We start from the raw sequence: 18,440 nt of genomic DNA, 5'->3' as shown, positions 1-18,440 counted from the left end.
TGCAAAAACATCAGTCCCCCAAAACGCAATATCTTAAAGCCCACCATGCTTATGCTGCTTTGAACTATTTAATTAGCACTGATGAGACAGGCTAGATAAAAGCTACCCTTCATGGTGCTAGTAGAGACTGATATGGATTTTGGCAGCAAGTGCTGTCTGAATGGTTTGGCTTCTGGATTAATTTCAGCTTATTTAATTTTGCATGAGCTGTGTGTTCGAGCCACCTTAGATGTAGGAGAGATCATTTTGCGTAGTGGTAGAGGTTCTCTATGATGCTGTGCTTTGTAACAGAGCAGCCAAAGAGCTAGTCTTTCTCCCAGAAGGATAGCATGGTTGTCCCAGTCAATGCAGGGGACCCTGTCTGGGGGTTCTTCAAGGGAAGCTTAATATGCATTGAAGATATACAAGAACTTTTACCTCTCTCCTTTTCTGAGACTTAAAAATAAGTGGCTATTGTGATTCCTTCTGGACTTAAGCTAGCCTCCATTGAAGAGGCCACAGAATCTTGCCGGAGAGTTTCTGCACCGTGCCTTTATCTACTGTGAGCTAAAGCATGTCTTCTGAAAACCATCCACTTCTGAAGTAGGTGCTTTTGACACAGAGGATTTCATAAATCCTCTATGTAAATTGTTCCAGTGTTTGGTTATCCTGAGAATTAAACATACTGAAATACAGGTTTTGATCTTTAATTGTCGTTATACTACTTCTGCCATATCAATGACGTTCTTTCAGAAGGCTATTCTGTGTTTTTGGTACTTGTATATTGTGATCAGATCATCTTCTGAATGAGCTGAAATGAGGACAGTTAAGGGTTAGGCCAAAATCAAATGGCTAACTCAGTGGTTCTCTGATTGTATGTTGAGTCATGAGAGACAAGGGTTTGGATGGTGTTTTATGGATCCCAACCCGCTGCTTCACAAGTTGCTTTGCAAGGCATTATAGAATGAGCCCTATACCCTCAGAGGATATGGATGAGAGGGGTTCAGCCCCCCAAATTAATTTTCTTGTGAACCAAGCAAGTGTGCCATTACTTTCTGGTGCTCAACGATTCAAATTCCTCACTTTGTAGTATCCAGCGTAAACAGCTGCTTTTTCAGGGGCAGTATTTGTTTGGCAAGCCTCTGCAGAAGCAGTATCCAAGTGATGGTGTGGTTTTACTAAGAAATGCGATGAACTATTGAATTGGCTTTCATGTGCAGAGTTCTCATTTTTAGTCTAAAGCTGCAGGAAACTTTGAGTAATAATGTGAAATGGACACAAGAGGTCTGTAATCATGGAAATGAGCACTAAAAAAGGTTCATAAAGAGTGACTTTGATCGTGCTGCAGAAGACTCCATTGTATGCAGTATGTCAATAAAACTTAAGACACCTGAGTCTGCCGAGAGGTAACGTGGGGTGAGTGAACCTGAGAAGCGCCTTGGTGGTACACGAGTGGGGAGGGAATGCTGAAAGGCAGTCTGTGAGCTGCTGCTTACTGCAACAATGAGCACTGCATGAGTGAAAGGTATTCATCTAGCTGAATCAACAAGTTGTAAATGAAGTCATGAGCTAGCTAATGCATGTGTTTTTGTCTAGCAATGTTTAACTTAGCTTTTCTGCTTATTCTTACTGTTTTCACGGTTTTTCTTTATTTTCTGTAATGGGGCCTAAATCTGGCCCATCCTACAGAGGAGGCAGTAGAAGTTCTGCTTTCTTGTGTCCCTGAATTAGGTACTGGATGGTGGCTCTGTGCATTTGAAAGATTGACAGAATGGGTTTCCTGTAGCACTCCTTACAGCTGGCAGTCTAAGGGTGCACATGGCAATACTGTTCCTTGGTGGCATAGCGCCAGGACCCCACCAGAGTGTTCAGCAAAGAATTTATTTTCTCCCACCTTTATCTTCTTTACCATCCCTTAGGACAGTTTATTTTCCAGGGCAGGAATTGGGCTCCGTTGAGCCTGCTGCTTAAACTCAAGCAGAAATGTACTTAGTGGATTAATAAGGACAATACACTAAATCGCGAGAGTGAAAAAATAGCATATGTGGCCCAAGTCAAGGGAGAGGAGTGGGCCTAGAGCTCAGAAAGCCATGAGTGAAAGCGGGCACAGTTATTGTTAACCAGTGTGTGAAGGTTGCCCCCTAAGATGACTGTTTTTCGAACTGTAAAACCTTGTGCATGGAGAACTCTCCAAAGGGATATATGCTGTCAGCATCAGGTTTTCTTTTGTCGGAGGAGGTGCAAATGAAAACAGAATGTAGCGACCTAGATGCAAAATCTGCTGTGAGACATTTAATTTCCTGGTCCTTTGTTTTTGAAGTAGTCTCTCTTTTATGCCATATACTAATTATGTCATTTGTGCTGAAGAAAAGGGAATAGAAGATCACTTCCAGTATGTCTGAATTTGCACTCATCTTCCTTTTCTTTTACAGTGAGCCAGTTTGGTAATGAATTACTTGCTTTTTTGGCAGAGGCGTAGATAAAAGTGAGATTGGTACCACTGTGGGAATAGGGCCTCTGCAGCAAAAATGCAAATATTGCAGTATGAAGTATGTTAAAATCTCTCTCTTATAAAGTCACAAGAGGGAATTGTAAATAAGAGTGAAAAGGAACTACTTTAAATGTCTCTCACTCTCCCCCTCTTCAAAATCTAACAATTAGAGCAAACAAAAGCTGTTTCAGAGTAAACATTTAAATTCTGGCCCAAACCCATGAGCGGTGGCGTTCATCATTAAAGCTACTGCAATAACCTTGACTCTCTTGTGTTACTTCTCAGTGCAGTGTTGTTACCATCTGTGCTCTTTGGAGGCCCTCTGTTTAAAAGCCACAGATGTGACAGTAATCTTCTCTCTTTTTGGTTTGTATTTAGATTTTTTTTCACTCCTTTGGTCTCTCCTCCTGTTCTTTATTTGAAGCTATGATCATGTAGTGAAGAATGAGCTTCAAGCTCTGCTGAAATATTCCTGTGTAGCATGACTGTGTTGGAGTGCAATGACTGCCTTTTAAAATGTCTTCTGTTTACAGAAATTATCCTAGCACAGCTCAAGTACGTCATTTTGTGGCCTAAGAGTAGAGACTTTCACTTTTGTAGGAAACAAAAAGGTAAAGGCAGAGCTTAAATGCAAATACTGTAAACATATTCTTGGACCATTTATAGAGTAACAGAGGAATAAAAATAAATATATACAAATATATAATTTTTATATATATGTGTTATAGTATTATATATAATAAATTATATAAATAAAAATAACAAATTCCATTTACTACTCCTTCACCTGAAGATAAGTCATGGGCTACAGTGAGAGAGAAAGTAAGTTTTGGAGAGATTTGACTTAAGTCCTGGAGCCATTTGGTTTGTTCTGCTGAGAGAATTGTCCCTAACAAAGTAATCAAGGGGAGGTGGCGAGCGTGGCAGAGACTAGGTATTAAGAATGTCGGTGGATCATTTGAGCTGGTGAAGCTTGTTACAGGATTATGGTTCATGATGCCATGGAATTGTGTGGGTTTTTTTTTGGTAATACTAAGTAACGAAAGCCCATAGCATGTTTAGTATAGTCAAAATGTAAGAAATAAACCATATTTAAACAATGTAAGTAAGTGTCCAGTATCACTTAGTAAGTGTTCAGTATCACCAATGTTCCCATTTTACTAACTTGCTAATGTTTTTGGGAACCAGCTTTACCTTCCTTGACTTTAAGGCGGGCGACTGAAGAGCTCATTCACATTGGCTTTGTCTATCCAAAGAGATGGACTGGAAGGTTTTAAGTCCTACATGCCAAATAGCGGGATCCTTCTGGTGGTTCAGGATGGTGTGGTGCAGACTGGTTAAATATCTTCACAGATTCTGCTGAGCATTTCCTGCTGCTGCTGTTTGTGTTTGGAGAAGAGGAAGGTGGTGAATGGAAAAGATGAATTCCACAAAGTATAATTGCTTGTCCGTTTGCTAAGAATCTTTCTCAAATAAGGAGGCATACTGTGTTTCTAGGCTGTTTTACAGTAGCTGATTGTTCAAGTACTGATGAGTGCTTAATCTAGAATTACATTATTGTTTTCTTGCTTAAGTATTTCTAAAAAAGGTCAAAGTGTAAATTAACTCCTTGTTAAAAAGGATGTTCCCAATGTTGTTGAATAGATGGGTGATGATGCCTTAAATGTAACATTAATGTATAGCTATAAGTGGCAGGATAAGTTCCTCTATAACATTTTATTCTTAGCTGCAGGGGAGTTGTTAGCTATTGTTGTTTTTTTTTCTAAATGGATTTCAATGCTGGGCGCTTTAGTTGACCTTCAGAAAGAGCATGAGTGCACTGGCTTGTGATGGAGAGCTCAGCAATAAAGATTAGTAAGGGCACCATGCACTAGGTCTTTAACCTGCAGAGTCTGTCTGGGAGAAAAGAGAAGGGGATGGGCACATATCCCCCAGCTCTGAAGTGGATTTCAAAGTACTGCTTTCTTTAAGTGCCCTAATAGAAGCAGGTGGGGGAAAAAAAGAAAAAGTTCTCTTTGTTGTTTTAACAGCTACTGAGTAGCCAGGCTGTGTTTTTGAAGAGTAAAGCTGTATCTGCACTGGGTCTTTTTCTGCAATCTTACTAAATGCTAACAGGCAGTGAAGGAATTGCTGATATAAATGTCCACAAACCCTAGGCTGTATGCTGAGTGTTTCACTTGATTCACACAGCACTGTTGACTTGAATATGTTTTAATGTTACTAGTACAGAGAAGGGCCTGTGTCTGTCCACCTCAAATTGTGGCATGCAAAGTATCTTTAAACTGTAAAAATACAGTGGAAGAATTAAAACATACAATACTAATCAGCATGGAAAATAGTTCTTTGTGCCCTTTGTTTAAAGAAAAGGCTTTTTTACATTGATTGACTGTGTTCGACTTTGTGGGATGGATAAGGTTCTTTTTTTTCATCCCCTGTGAAGTGAAACTTCCTTTCACTTGGAGAAAGAAGGCAGCCTGGACCTGTTTTCCCTCTGTTTCATGGTTTACAATAACTAAGTCTTTTAAAAATACTATGGATCAAGCCCACCACTTGATATCTAGATGTGGTTTTACTGAAACCAGTAGAGGTATTTCTGTTTCACAACCATGGTGGGTTTTTTTATTTTTGTATTTTGATGAGAAGAAAATTTGGTGCATGAATTTTAAAAATAAATTAACAAAGGTAGTTGAAGAGATCTGAGTAACTTCAGCATTTATTCAGATTTTAAGAAATTTGGGATTAGATAGCATTCTTCGAAATGTCAAATGTCAATTTCTGCTTTTTGTTACAGGTTACATCTTAAGTGTTGTGCTCCTAACTTTACCAAGGCAGCACCTAGTTCAGCTTTACCTGTACTTCTTGACTGCACTGCTCCTGTATGCTGGTCACCAAATTTCCAGGTAAGAATAAATGAATTTACTTTGTTAGCTTGGCTTGGTAATTAGAAAAATAACCAGGATTTTGTCAGTGCTATATAATAATAGGGCAGGTCTGGGTTTGTGGAAGTACTCCCCGCTCCCCTGTTCTTCCATGCCAGGCACCTACATGTATCCTGCTGTTCTTTGTTCTGGAAAAGTTTACAGGGTTAAATCTTCAATCAAGTTCTTGTCTGTCTTAGAAGGAGTTAAAGCTGCTTTTGTGAGGTATAATGTCCATTAATCTAAGGAGAGAAAACACCACAAGATTAAATGTGATTTCTGATGTAGTAAACTTAGTTACTCAATGGCTCAGCTAACATGCTTTCAAAACTGCAGTGTTTTATGAAGCGGACAGGATGTTATTTTTAATTTGCTGGCATCTAGAATGAGAGAGAAAATAGTTGTGTAGGGGAGGATAAAAGTAAAGTAATAGTAGAAATTATTCTTAAATTAGTTTAACTAATATATTTTACAATTAATACAAAGAGCAAGCTGTCTTGTATCTAAAACACAAAATGAGACAGTGGAGAGCTGTGAGACGAGCAGAACAAAGTAGGTTTTTTGGTTGGTCCTGGCTAACTGTTGAAAGGTAATGCAAACTCTTATAGCGACAAGATGTTGAGTTGAAACTAAAGAGTACCATCACATTACATAGGAAGTTTTTAAAATGTGGACTTGATTTGTTTTGGTGCCTGCTGATGGGAAACATTTTAAAATGTGCCTTTGATTAAGTGAAGCGATAGGTTTGTTATTTCCACATCAAAATTGTTATTACAAAAGCATTTGCTGGAATATGCATTCCTCAGTATGCTGCAGCTCAGGAGAGTGTTAACGGAGGCTTTATGGCGACCTGATGCGTTGATGCTGTGGCTTGTCAGTGTTTCATTTAATAATTTCCTGAATGGATGAGGATGTAAGAGAGGAATTATGACCACTTATTTCCAGGGTAGGAAAGAAAGAGGGTATTTTTTTTGTCATTCTTGAGAGATCCTGAGTTTTTATAGATACACTCTACAAGTGTTTCTTCTGGAGCTAAAGATGTATTAGATGTTTTTAGAACTTGTGTTAAAATTAAAATAAGGGTAGTAACAGATATCCATCAATGCAGGGCTTTAGTCCAGAACATTTGGAGCTAGAGTTCTTTGTTTGTGCTCTTCTGGATTTTTAATCTTTTAAAAAGAAAGTGAGATGGTATAAATGTGAGTTGGTTTGTTTCTTTCCTCTAGTGTAATTGTAACTAGTATTGCTGTGTGAGGTTTGAGACCAACAGGCTTTATTGAAACGTGTTAGATACTGTGTTGTTTGGACTGTTTAGCATATTGGTACTGAGCTTTCTATATTTGATGCTTCTTGAGTGGTTTAATAAAGACTTTAATTAAATCTTGCATCAACTGGTACAAAAAATATTTTTAATTAAAAGATGTATTGGATTCAAATAGTCAAGCGGTATTCTCTAGCCATTTTGCAAAGCAGATAGAGTTGCTAACGTTTTTGAGTGAGCTTACCCATTCCCTAGGTGTAAAACTGATCTGATTTGCAAGGAAACAATGTTCTTGGTTGGTAAAGGGATTTCTCGGCAGCAGCCTTTGTATAATGCAGGGAGTTGCAGTTGTATTACCTTTTCAAAAGAATTTTGAATCCAGTTCGTTTTCATATGGAAAATACTAAGCATTGAAATGTAACTAACGCACAAATATACTCTGTACCAGAGTTGCTCCTTTTATTGACAAAACCGCCCAATTCCGGTTGATGTTTATATTTAGCAGACTGAACAGAATAAAACATACAGTAGCCACATAAGCAAACCGTTCCTGAATTTTTTAATAATAATTCTGCTTAGAGCTGAAAATTCTAGTTAACTGCTTGCACATAGCACCAGCTGGGATGTTGTTCAAGACAGGCAGAGAGGTCTCATATTGAGGCCAGTTGGGTTAATGCAAATTATAGAAAAAGACCAGCATCAGCTGGTGCTTGTGGCTCTACAGTCTCTGGAAATTCTGAGTTGATGAAGGACTTCAGTTTTTCAGTGCTGTTTTTCCAACCCAGAAGAAGCTTATGGTTCAGCTGCAAGACTAGGAATCATAAGATCCAAGTTTATTTTTAAGCTCTGACTTCAGGCTTCCAGATCTATATGATCTTGACAAGTCACTTAGCTTCTTAGTGCTTGTTTCCTCATCTGCAAAACTGGGAATTACTTTAATGGGTATGGAATGATTAGTTAATGTTCATGAGCACCAGGAGAGTCCTGGAAGGCTCTGCATTTGTATGTAACATATTAACCTGGCAATTTGGATAGAGAGAATTCACCATCTGTTCATGGAAAATAGAGAAGTCAGCTTTAAAAAACAAGATCCTGCCACTTCTGACATGTGAAATGCATGCTTTTTTATTTTATATATAGCTGTGCAAATGTCTTGCTGAAAAGGATCACATTTCAGAGAATTACATAATAGTTGAGGTTGGAGATCATCTAGTCCAACCCCCCTGCTCAAGCAGGCTCACCTAGAGCAGGTTGCCCAGGACTGTGTCCAGTCAGCTTTTGACCATCTCCAAGAATGGAGATGCCACAGCCTCTCTGAGCAACTTGTTCCAGTGCTCAATCATCCTCACAGTAAAAAAATTTTTCCTTAGATTCACACTGAACTTCCTGTGTTTCAGTTTGTGCCCATTGCCTCTTGTCCTATTGCTGGGCACTACTGAGAAGAGTCTGTCCCACTCCTCTTTACACCCTCCTTTCAGATGTTTATATGCCTTGATAAGAATCTCTTCAAGCCTTCTCTTCTCCAGGTTAAGCAATCCCACCTCTCTCACCCTCTCCTCATGTGAGAGTTTTCTTCTCTCCATTTCCAACAATAAAAATAAAGAAAAGAAATAATGCAATTATAATTGCAGCTTATTCAAAAAAAAAAATCTTGATTGTTATCTTGTTTCTTGCCTTGCTGTTTTATTATGATTTCTGCCAGGCTTGACACCTGGAACACACTCAGAATGAGAAGCTGCCAGTGGTGGTGGGGAAGCAAGTGAGAGACAGAACTGTTTGTTAAGGATAGTCTTAAAATAAATTTTTAATTTTAAGGATGCCTGTAGACATTTAAAACCTAAGACTACATTTCAGAAGGGTTGGACAGTGTGTGTGTGTTGACTGCGGAGATTAATTGGCCAAAGTAAATGTCAGCAATATGACTCAATTAGGTCAGATAACTACTGTGCCTCAATTACAAAGCATGTTTTAATAACAGAAGACCTTTTTGCACTTTAGGAACAAAGAATGGTTATGTGTCAAGCAGTGTGTTTCTTTACGTTTTTAGAGCAATGTTAGTTGTGGCAGTCTGTGATTGTATGTTGACAGTCCAGCAGTTTGATTAAGTGAGGCTGGGAATGCACGTACAGAATCAACAGCAAGCAATCTGATCTAAGCTTTATTTTTATGTCCTAATTTTCTGAAGTAATAATGTAGTTTCAGTCATTTCATTAACTGGAAAATAATGGTTTTAACATTGTTGTTTTCTTACATTGCTGCGCTAAAATGAACAATTCTGAAATGTAAAAGCTGCAGCTTAATGCAGCTTTAATTGATCAAAATTGAGTGCAGACACTTGCTTTTCTCAGCATCTTGTATGGCACTGCAGCTGTTCGAGGCGTCTTCTGATTGGTGTCTGTGCCAAAAGATCCTTGTGTTTGTACTGGTAATGTAATAAGAGAATCATTACTTTGACTTTTCTTATTCAGACATCATCTACAAACACTGTTTAAAAAATTAAGGAGATTTTAAAAGATTGCTTCTCCAAGCTGGTAAGCCTAAAATTATCCATTAGAGGAGATTGCTTAAAGAATGAAACACAGTGTAGACCTCTGTGCAGATGACTGAACCAGACAAGGGGAAGAAATGTAGCCTGAAGGGATTTGGGTTATCTCCAGGCACGTTCCTGGTGTTTAAGAAACAACTTTATGCGCAGCTTTGCTGGTGTTTCTCAGCGAAGTTGTGTAAGGTCTTCTTGCTACAGTTGGTTTTCTGGATGATTTTGTAACTTGTTTCCTAACAGGTATAAAAGAAACTTGATGTCTTTACTGCTTTCCTTCTAGCAGTTTAGAAATAGCCAGTGTTTTCACTGTCAATCTGAGATAGGTTGTAAGGCAAAAAAAAAAAAAAAAAGGCATCATCACCATGAAACAAATTCAGACAAGCAAAATCCATGGTGTTAATTTTTTCTTCCTTTGTAACTGATGGATTATCCTATTTGTACTGCTAATGCTTTCTGCAAGTTTGCATAAAATAAAAAATAAAATACATAACATTGTCCCAAAAATGGTGTGTGGATGTTGGAAGGTGGAAAAAAAGACCCTTGTGCTTAGCTATATCTTAATAACAAGGAAAAATGTTCCATCTAGAATCAGTCGTCTTAGGTGCCTTTTTCCATCCTCATGTGTTTTTAATTGCAGGTTACAGTCTAAAGAGCCCATTTCAACATACCTCGCATGTACTATGACACTTGAAAAGCTGCAGTGAGTAGGCAGGGCTGTCAGCTATAAAGAGCAGGCTTTGAAGTGTTTGTTTTAGTACTTGGAGATTTATGTCTTGAATTCCGGAGATTTTTTGGCAAATGAAAATGTGATTACCTTATCTTGGGATAGTGAGCTAATACTAGAACAACAGTATTTTTCCACGTTTCTGGGGAGAGGTGAGTGCTCCCAGTTGCACAGAGTTGCGTATTTTTTCTGCACTGAAATAAGAGCAATTCTCGTATTGGTTGTGGTTTCCAGTATTGTTTGCTTGCTTTGACAGCATCTGTTCTCAACAAGTGTGGGTTGCCTCACTGGTATAAATAAATATGTAAAAAATGAAGCGCCGGGCCCCTTCAGCAAACAGACTGTGCTAGTTCCATGCAGGGTCGGATCGCGTGTGTCTGCCTGGCATGCCAGGGACATGATGCAGCTAGACAGGAATGACTGGACAGTGTGAGCCAGATAATAGCGCCGTCCTGGTTATGTGGCTGGGGGCAGAGTTGGTCGTGTGGTAGCAAGGACGGAGCAGCAGGAGTCCTGGGAGCGGTGAAGGGAGGGTCACAAGGACGAGGCAGAAAGTGAGGCTCACGGTCTGGATCCAAACGGTCAGAAATGTCGTCTGTTGTCTTGTGGCAGGAGATTAAGGAGCCGCTAGAGAGTGACTGCTGTGCTGTTCCAGGACCTTGTTCTGGAAGTGCAAAATGTTTGCTGTTAATGTGAATTTCATATTTGAGTTACATTCCATTACATGTGTTAGCCTGCTTGAAGGCAGAGCTGATGGATGACCACTAAGGGCAGAAAGATGCCTGGTCTCCTTGGGTTCTTTTCTTTTTCTCTGGTTGCCTGAGTCGTCCTCCTTGCCATCCTTTTCTGAGAGAAATCACAAATGTCTTTTCGGATTTTCAGACTAACTTACTATATCTGTCAACAGCAGTCAGTCAGTTTGAGGGTATTCACAGCAGTTGTTCCCCCCAGTCCCCCAGGATAGAAATAAACTTTTAAAATCATGTTGAATAAAAATATTATGAAGGAATTCTTATCCTTGACTCCACTCCATGACTGTCACTTTTCCTTCAAACCTATTTTTAATTCAGTGCAGAGTGAATTAGAATTGTTCACTACAAAACATGATAACCATTGAATTGGAAGACCTTGCCCCCAGGCCCTCAACTTTCTTTTGACGTGGAATTGGTGGGAAAAGAAGTTATAATGGGAAGGAAAAATACTTAAAAAGGAAACTTAAAAATGGAAAGGTGCTTAAGAGGTTTTGTCGATAAGTAGTTTCAGGCCACACTCTGAAGAACAGCTTGAGTGCCCCAGAGGATTTCTACAGCTATGCCAGTCTGATAACAGATAATACTTTTCTCATTGAAGTCATGCCTCACTTAGTTCCTCGTACCACTGAGGTTGTCATAACAGTAGTCTTAATGTTGCTTTTTGTGATTTAGTTAATTGACTGTAACATACACCAAAATTCCATATATATGGAATGAATGAACACATTCTTATCTGACCATAAGTATCGTAATACTTTGTGGTTTTATTTTTTAGGGATTATGTTAGGAGTGAATTGGAATCGGGATATGAAGGGCCAATGTACTTGGAACCTCTCTCTATGAATCGTTTCATGACTGCTTTAGTAGGTAAGTGAGTTAAATATTTGTGATGTAGAGGAGAGCTCTGCCTCATTCTCTTCCTTGAATATTACACACGTTTTACCTTCATGATTTCAAATTTCTCTGCCACTTTAGTAGTTGTGATCTTCTTACACAAGACACGTGGAAGGCTACCTGTGTCTGCCTGGCTCTTTATATGCCACAGATTTACCAATACTGCCTTGCTTATGTATTTGAAGTATTGTCTAGGTCTGTTTTGGGGGCTTTTTTTTTAATTTAGTGTTAGATTTAAATGTTTTCTGGGTTCATCTGGGTTTTCTAATTAATTCGTTACATTGTTGTGAAGATGCATTTTCTTGCAATTCTTGGTTGTCTATGCTGCGACCTTCCTAACTGTGGGTCTGAAATTAAATAGGTATTTTAAACTAGCACACTATCAAAAGTGAATGGTGTATATGTGCTTATAGAAGCACTTTAAATTCATTCAGGAGTTTGGGTGAAAACTTCACAAACCAATGAGCAGCTCTTTTAGAAGCTATTTTACCACAGTTGATGGCAGAGCAGATATTTTTCTTAAAAGAGAGCTTTCTTGTTTTGTCTATGGTATCTATGCCCCCCACCTCTGGTGAAAGTGTGAGGAAGAAAGGGAAAAAGATCTGAGGGTCTCATGTAAGCAGTCACTTCAGTTTGTAATGGCAGGGCACTTTTACTAACCACATATAATTTCTTTCAATAAGTATTAGTATTGTTTAATTCTTCTGCACTTAACATTTCTAGAACTGTGCTTTCTAAATACAGTGCTTTGCCTCCATGATGTTCTTGGACTCATGGTCTGGTCCAGAATGACTGGGCTGTCTAGAACATTGCTTAGGTGGAAAGTACTACAGAGATTTCAACAGTAGCAAGTGTTTGCAATGCTTTTGTCTTTGAAAATGCTGCGCAAGCATTTTTCTTTATTGGCTCTGTAGATGAACGCTATCATCCCCTTACAAAGAACTGGTGGAAGTAAGATTGGCTGAGTGGTGTCTTTTATCACAGATGTGTGGGTGTGTGCATACAGGCTCTTTTTTTTTCTTTTTTCTTTCTTTTTTTTTTTAATCGAGCACCAGGAATAGTTCTAATTAAACAGCTGTGGAGTGACAAGTCAAACCTACTTTTAAAGTGTGTGGTTAATGTCGGAGGTGACTTCTCTACATAAAAATCCCACAGAAATCCTGAAGAACTGGACTTCTTACACTTTTTCCCTTACGCTCCCTTCCCAAATGAACTTTGACTGGAAGAGAATAAATTCAGTGTTAAGGTTGCTGAGCCATACCATATGCTCTACTGAGAGGATATTGGAATACATGCACTGTGTGTATTTTGAAAGTGAGCCTAAGACAAACTCGGAAGAAAAATCTTCCTTAATTCCTTTCACTTAGATCTATGGGTTTCATCAGACTATTGACAGATTTAGTCAGCTATGTACTGTTGACAAAACTCAGCTTCTTTCTGTTTGCTTGCAGCTGCTAAGAGATTGAGAATCTGCTGGGAGATTTAAATGGGTTTACTTTTTTACAGTATGTTAGGTCTACCAGAATATATGCTTCTCCTGTGTGCCTGGAATCTAACTTTTAAATGTGGGATTTTTCTTTGCTTTTAATTGTTTCTTATGGAAATAATATTGGTGTTTCCTGAGGAAAGGAAATCTTTAGAGATCATTTTCCCTCTTCTGAGTTTCTAGATACATTAAATTTTACTCTCATTTGTCCTATTCCATAGTGTTAGCATTGCTGAAGCTTAGTGCACAGCAGTGCTCTTTCTTGGTGAGCCAGTAACAAACTTGCGTTGCATAGTTTTATTTCTTCCTGATAAAAGGTCCTTTGTGTCTACCGTGATCATTTCTTGTCAAGTGACACCAAAGTACAGCTAAAGCCTTTAGTGTGTTTCAGTGAGCAAATGTGTGCAATTAATGATCTGAATCTCTCTCAGGTGCCATGCAAGGATCTGTGGTGCAGGTGTGCAGCAGAATCAGAGAGCTTGGCGATGCAGCAGGCAGGGCTGGGTAGGAGGAGGTCAGGAGGCAATGTGCCATACAGTAATGCTTGAGCAGAAACTAAACCAGGAGTCAGTCCCATCCGTATTCCATGACACATCCCTTAGGTTTCAAAGTGGATTAAAAATAAGGGAGAAAACAGCAATGTTGTTTCTGTCTAGTACAGTTTTGGGTTGTACTGGCTGCTAGGCTAAAATGTAATTGAGATTGTTTATAGTAATTGGTTTTGAGAATTAAGCAAGTAGGTGTTTGACTATACCAGAAGTGAGTGTGCACTAACATTTCCTATCTTCATTACTGATTTTCCCTCTTCTTTTAAAACCTGCTTGAAAATGTAATTTTTGATCTTGAGAGCAAGTGGTCTTGTTTGGGGAAGTCATGTCAAAGTAGGCTTTGTGGCTTGTCAGTGTTGTGTTTAAAATACTTTTTCAAATTTGTTACGTGCCATGGTATTTATCCAGTGCAGTCTGCCAAGTTTCAGGAGCGTACTGCACTGAACTGTGGCATTTTTGCAGCAAAATGAACATACAGGTGCTTTGTTCCACCTTCTCCTTATGTATTTTGTCAAAGTCTTGTGTCGTAGTGCTGTTGGTAAAGGGGCAAAGGCAGGTGTATAAAGGAATAATTATGCTGGTGATGCAGTTGTGTTTCCTGAAAGTTTTGGTCAGAGTTAAGGGGAAGCTGTACAGTGCCCCAGTTGGTTCACAAATTTAATCTGTCATTGTTTTATTCATTAGTGCTTTTGTGAGCAGCCTCTCATAGTCATTCCTTCCTTTGGATCTAATTCAGTCTGATGGCTGTTGACAGGGTTTACTAATATGCTCCTGAGTGTTCTAGGTGGAATAAATACATGTCTTTGAGGACTGCTTCTAGGATAAATGTGCCACTTTGTGAGCATGTCAGCTGTAAAAGTTCCAAAGCTACGTGGTTTTGGAAGCTATGCTATCTTGAAGACTTGCTTTTTCTTAGTGCTTCATAATGGGATTGTATGTTAACTTTTAAGCTATCCTGTTTTTCACATAACAGTTAATAGCCAGGAAATTTGTTAACATCAGCTTTTTAAAAGTGGGAATGAAACAAAGACGGCTCCATACGAAGAGTGGTTTGAACGGAGGTTTTACCACTTAGGCGTAGTTGTCACACATTTTCCATTAGCTTACTGGCTAGGAGGCTTTGGCTGCCTGTCAGCAATGTTTAATGTATTTGTGGAGGTTTTGGGAAGGGAAAGAATCTCAGAAACTTCAGGCAACAGATTTCTTCCTTATTTGCTCATTCCCCGGTAGACAGCCCTTGTGTTGTGCAGGAGAATTCCAGCTGTAGGATTCATTAACTGTGTCTGGCAGTTTTCAGTCCATGGCATTTAAGTTTACAGATCACAAATAGTCAACTGGATTTGCTAATCTTAGAAGTTAGAGCACTAAAATCTGTGTGTATCGATATCAAGTACTGACTCATTTCTTCTGGACTGATACTGCTACCTTGTTTGTGGTGTCTCACAGTGTACAACCCCACGTGGAGATCAATTATGATCTACAGCAGAAAGAGATTTTTCTGTCCCGAAATAAAGTGCTGCTACCCTAGTTTAAAATGGGAGGTACCAGTCACTAAAAGTTCCTGTAGAGGCATCTTTGCAGGCCCTTCCTGAAGGTTTTGAGAAACGACAAGATGCATACTTCAGAAAGGAGATCAGAGCCTCAAGAGAAAGTGCTCCCTTTATTTCATTTGATGTGTCCAGCTCTCCTTCCCATGCCAAGTAACTTTGAATCAGTGTTTAGGCTGACAAAGTGAGAGGGAGAGAGTTTAACAGATGACCAGAGTAGTCAGCACATCACTTCTTAGAGGAAAGCAGTCGTTGCTGTTTCATGAGATGAGACTGGAATCTGAGGTCCTATTTCCTGGTCGGAGAGCTCCAAAATCCACCCCTAAGAGTGCTGGATAGTTGAATTTGATGTCGTGGCCGTATTTTATTTCAGATTATGACATTCTTATTAAATCCTAAAGAGCCTATCGGATGCCGGTATTTGTATCCCTTTGTATGTGAAGCTGGGTTGCCTTAGTTACCATGAGTCACAGAAATCATAGCAAGCTGACTGTGCCTGGCCCCTGAATATTGTGGCACAGCAGTGTGCTGCTGCTATCTTAACTGGGATTGTAGCGACATATTTTAGTTTTTTTCTGTCGAGTGTGTATTTGGGCAGAGAACAACAAAGCAGAGAGAGGATGCTTCAGAGCTGGAGTCCGTTGTACTTTTTGAAAAGATCAGAGTAACTTTCTCTGTGATGAGGCTTATGAGACCCAGTATGCTGTGTCAAAGCTGATAGTGTGTCTTGCTGAAAGCACTGATACTTGTTCTAAAAATGCATCTGGTAATTTGAAAATACATCTAGCAAATTGAGAATAGGACTTAACGTGCAGCTGGAGAGAGGTCAGCATAAAGGGGGAAGAACTGTACATGTTTAAGGAGCAGTGTTTAGAGATTTCTGTTTTCAGAATAACTGAAACTGAGATGAAAGCAGCCCTTTTCTGGGAAGCTAGGTAGAATGAAAGACAAACCCCAGTATATTATCATTTCTCCTCTTCCAGCTTCCCTTCGTAATCCATCTAATTCCAGAAGGACTTACAATGTCAGCCAGTTTACGTGAATGCACGGAGCTAGCTCAGGCCTAGAGACATTATTGTCCTGGTATTACTAGACTGTGCTTGGCTGAGTCTAACTCCTGGTTGCAAGAAAAGTTAAGAAATTCAATGATTAGTGGAGATGGCTCCAAAACAGCACATAAACGCTTGGGTTCGGTACTGTGTATTGTGGCTTCCAGACCTAAGCAAATATATGTGATGAACAAGGTTTTGCTCCTGTAGGAATACGTAATAAGCTTTTTCCTTACTGTAAAATAATGGGTGAGAATTATTCTTATCCAAGCAATGTGTATTTGCTTCCTCTGAGATAAAAGGTACAACTTCCAGTGACTCTAATAGGAACAGTTAGACTGGTGTGGTCTGCTCTAGAAATGCTGCCCTCCAAATCTCTGTGTCTGCGTGGGAGAGATGTGCTCGCGCTTGTGCCTCCGCCAACAGTTAAAAGAGAATGTAGTTGTTAACTATCTGTCACTTGCAAGCTTCAGAGATAATTTTGAGCAGCCACCCTAGAGCATTATGAAATTACTGAAGTCTCAACTGCTGACCTGGCTGCTCTCCTGTTCTTGTTCTTAGCCAGTAATTCCTCCTGACAGTATGAATATTGTTGCTCTAAAAGCCATTTGGGACCTCTCTTTTTTTTTTCCCTAGATCAGGCAGGATAAAATAGTAGTATAGCTGGCCTTCAGAAAAGCTATTGTTGTGTGTGGAGACCCTGGTGGGGTTTCTATTGAGCTGGTGACATTAAGGGCAAAGACAGAGGCATGACTTGGTTAGTTGTCCTCTGCATGATTTGTCCCTGGGGCTCTGTGTTAATCTGAATATGATTCTGCATGTGTTTTGGACCAACATCTCACTAATCCATAAAGTGAAAGCATATCCTTTGCATATTTTGAAAATGATAACTTTTGTGACTTGGCAAAAGATGCAGAGAAGCGTGGTTTCATAACACACATGTCCTAGTTAGAGCTGTCATAATATGCTGGATGATAACAGTGTTATGGAAAGATAATGTATTGAAATATGTTTTTCTTGAAGGGATAATCAGCTTGATATAAAATACTGTGTTGCATTTCCAGGTCAGCTGGTGGTGTGTACACTGTGCTCCTGCGTCATGAAAACAAAACAGATCTGGCTTTTCTCTGCTCACATGCTCCCTCTACTGGCACGCCTCTGCCTGGTCCCTTTGGAAACCATTGTCATCATCAACAAATTTGCTATGATTTTCACTGGTTTAGAAGTTCTCTACTTTCTGGCATCTAATCTTCTGGTGCCCTATAATTTGGCAAAATCTGCATACAGAGAGCTTGTCCAGGTAAGACTTGTACAGAGAACATAAGAGTTTTATTGTTTTTGGCCTGAACTTTTGCGCAGGAGTAAAACAACAAAATAGTTTGATTGTCTTCTGTGCATTCGTTTGTGTGTTAACTCAGGCTTTCTTAACAAACAAAATCTGTGTTCCTATCCACAGTGTCGTCTTTCTTTAATTATTGAAACTTGCAATTTGTATAAGTGAGCAATTACAGCATTAGCCTGAATTATGCTCTTGACTGGCTAAGCATGCCCACTTTGCCTGGACTTTGCTTAGTCTTTCCAAAACCAAACTAAAAGACAGGATTGTGTCAGAATGGAGTTTTATATTTACAGCCTCATTAAATGATCAAGGTACTTCCCATGCAGTAATCATAGTAGCTGTTCTTTTTTAAAAAAACCTCCTTTTGTATGACAAGTATTTGTAATTATAGTAGTCTTAAGCTGGGAACAATACTAAAGCTGAACAGTGGCTGTAACTTAGTGTGGTTCTAAAGGTCTGCAGTATTTTCTTTGGAACAGTAGTAGCCATTGCGGAGACATCTAAAAAGAGTCACCAGATACAGAAGACTGATCTGAAATGCATCCATTCTGTTAACACTTTGGCATCTAATATCTAATGTATATTTGGTTGAAAAGATGCTGTGTTAATGGTACATAAGCATCATGACTTCATATATCTCAAAATAAGAAATTGATGCTTGCTTGCTTTTGACTGACCCACTAGTTCTGCTCCTACTACTTCCTGAATTTTCTTTCAAACCACATCCCTGGTTTTCTGCCTGCTGCTCTTCACTCCAGAAGTAATCTGAAAACTAACTTGTTAAGCTCTCTCAAAGCCCCCTTTAAAGCTCTCCTTTGCTGTCATATCTGTCATATCCAAACAAAAAGTTGGCATCAGTAGATGTCTGGTGTGCCAAGGTCTCAGCCCGTCATTTTGATTATTACTGTCT

General features: G+C 39.2%; 1 protein-coding gene across 3 annotated transcripts in view; it reads left to right on the top strand.

Annotated features, from left to right (window-relative positions):
- Positions 1–18,440, top strand: part of RNF145 (ring finger protein 145) — a 45,298-nt gene that overhangs the window by 13,140 nt on the left and 13,718 nt on the right. For all 3 annotated transcript variants that reach the window (XM_064520936.1, XM_026118627.2, XM_026118628.2), the window contains exons 3-5: positions 5,262–5,370; positions 11,443–11,534; positions 17,256–17,491. In XM_064520936.1, coding sequence (XP_064377006.1) covers positions 5,262–5,370; positions 11,443–11,534; positions 17,256–17,491 — 437 coding nt within the window. The remainder of the gene's footprint in view (positions 1–5,261; positions 5,371–11,442; positions 11,535–17,255; positions 17,492–18,440) is intronic.

The sequence above is a fragment of the Dromaius novaehollandiae genome, chromosome 15 (assembly GCF_036370855.1).
Source record: "Dromaius novaehollandiae isolate bDroNov1 chromosome 15, bDroNov1.hap1, whole genome shotgun sequence".
NCBI lineage: Eukaryota > Metazoa > Chordata > Aves > Casuariiformes > Dromaiidae > Dromaius > Dromaius novaehollandiae.
This window is presented reverse-complemented; position numbering and strand designations above follow the sequence as displayed.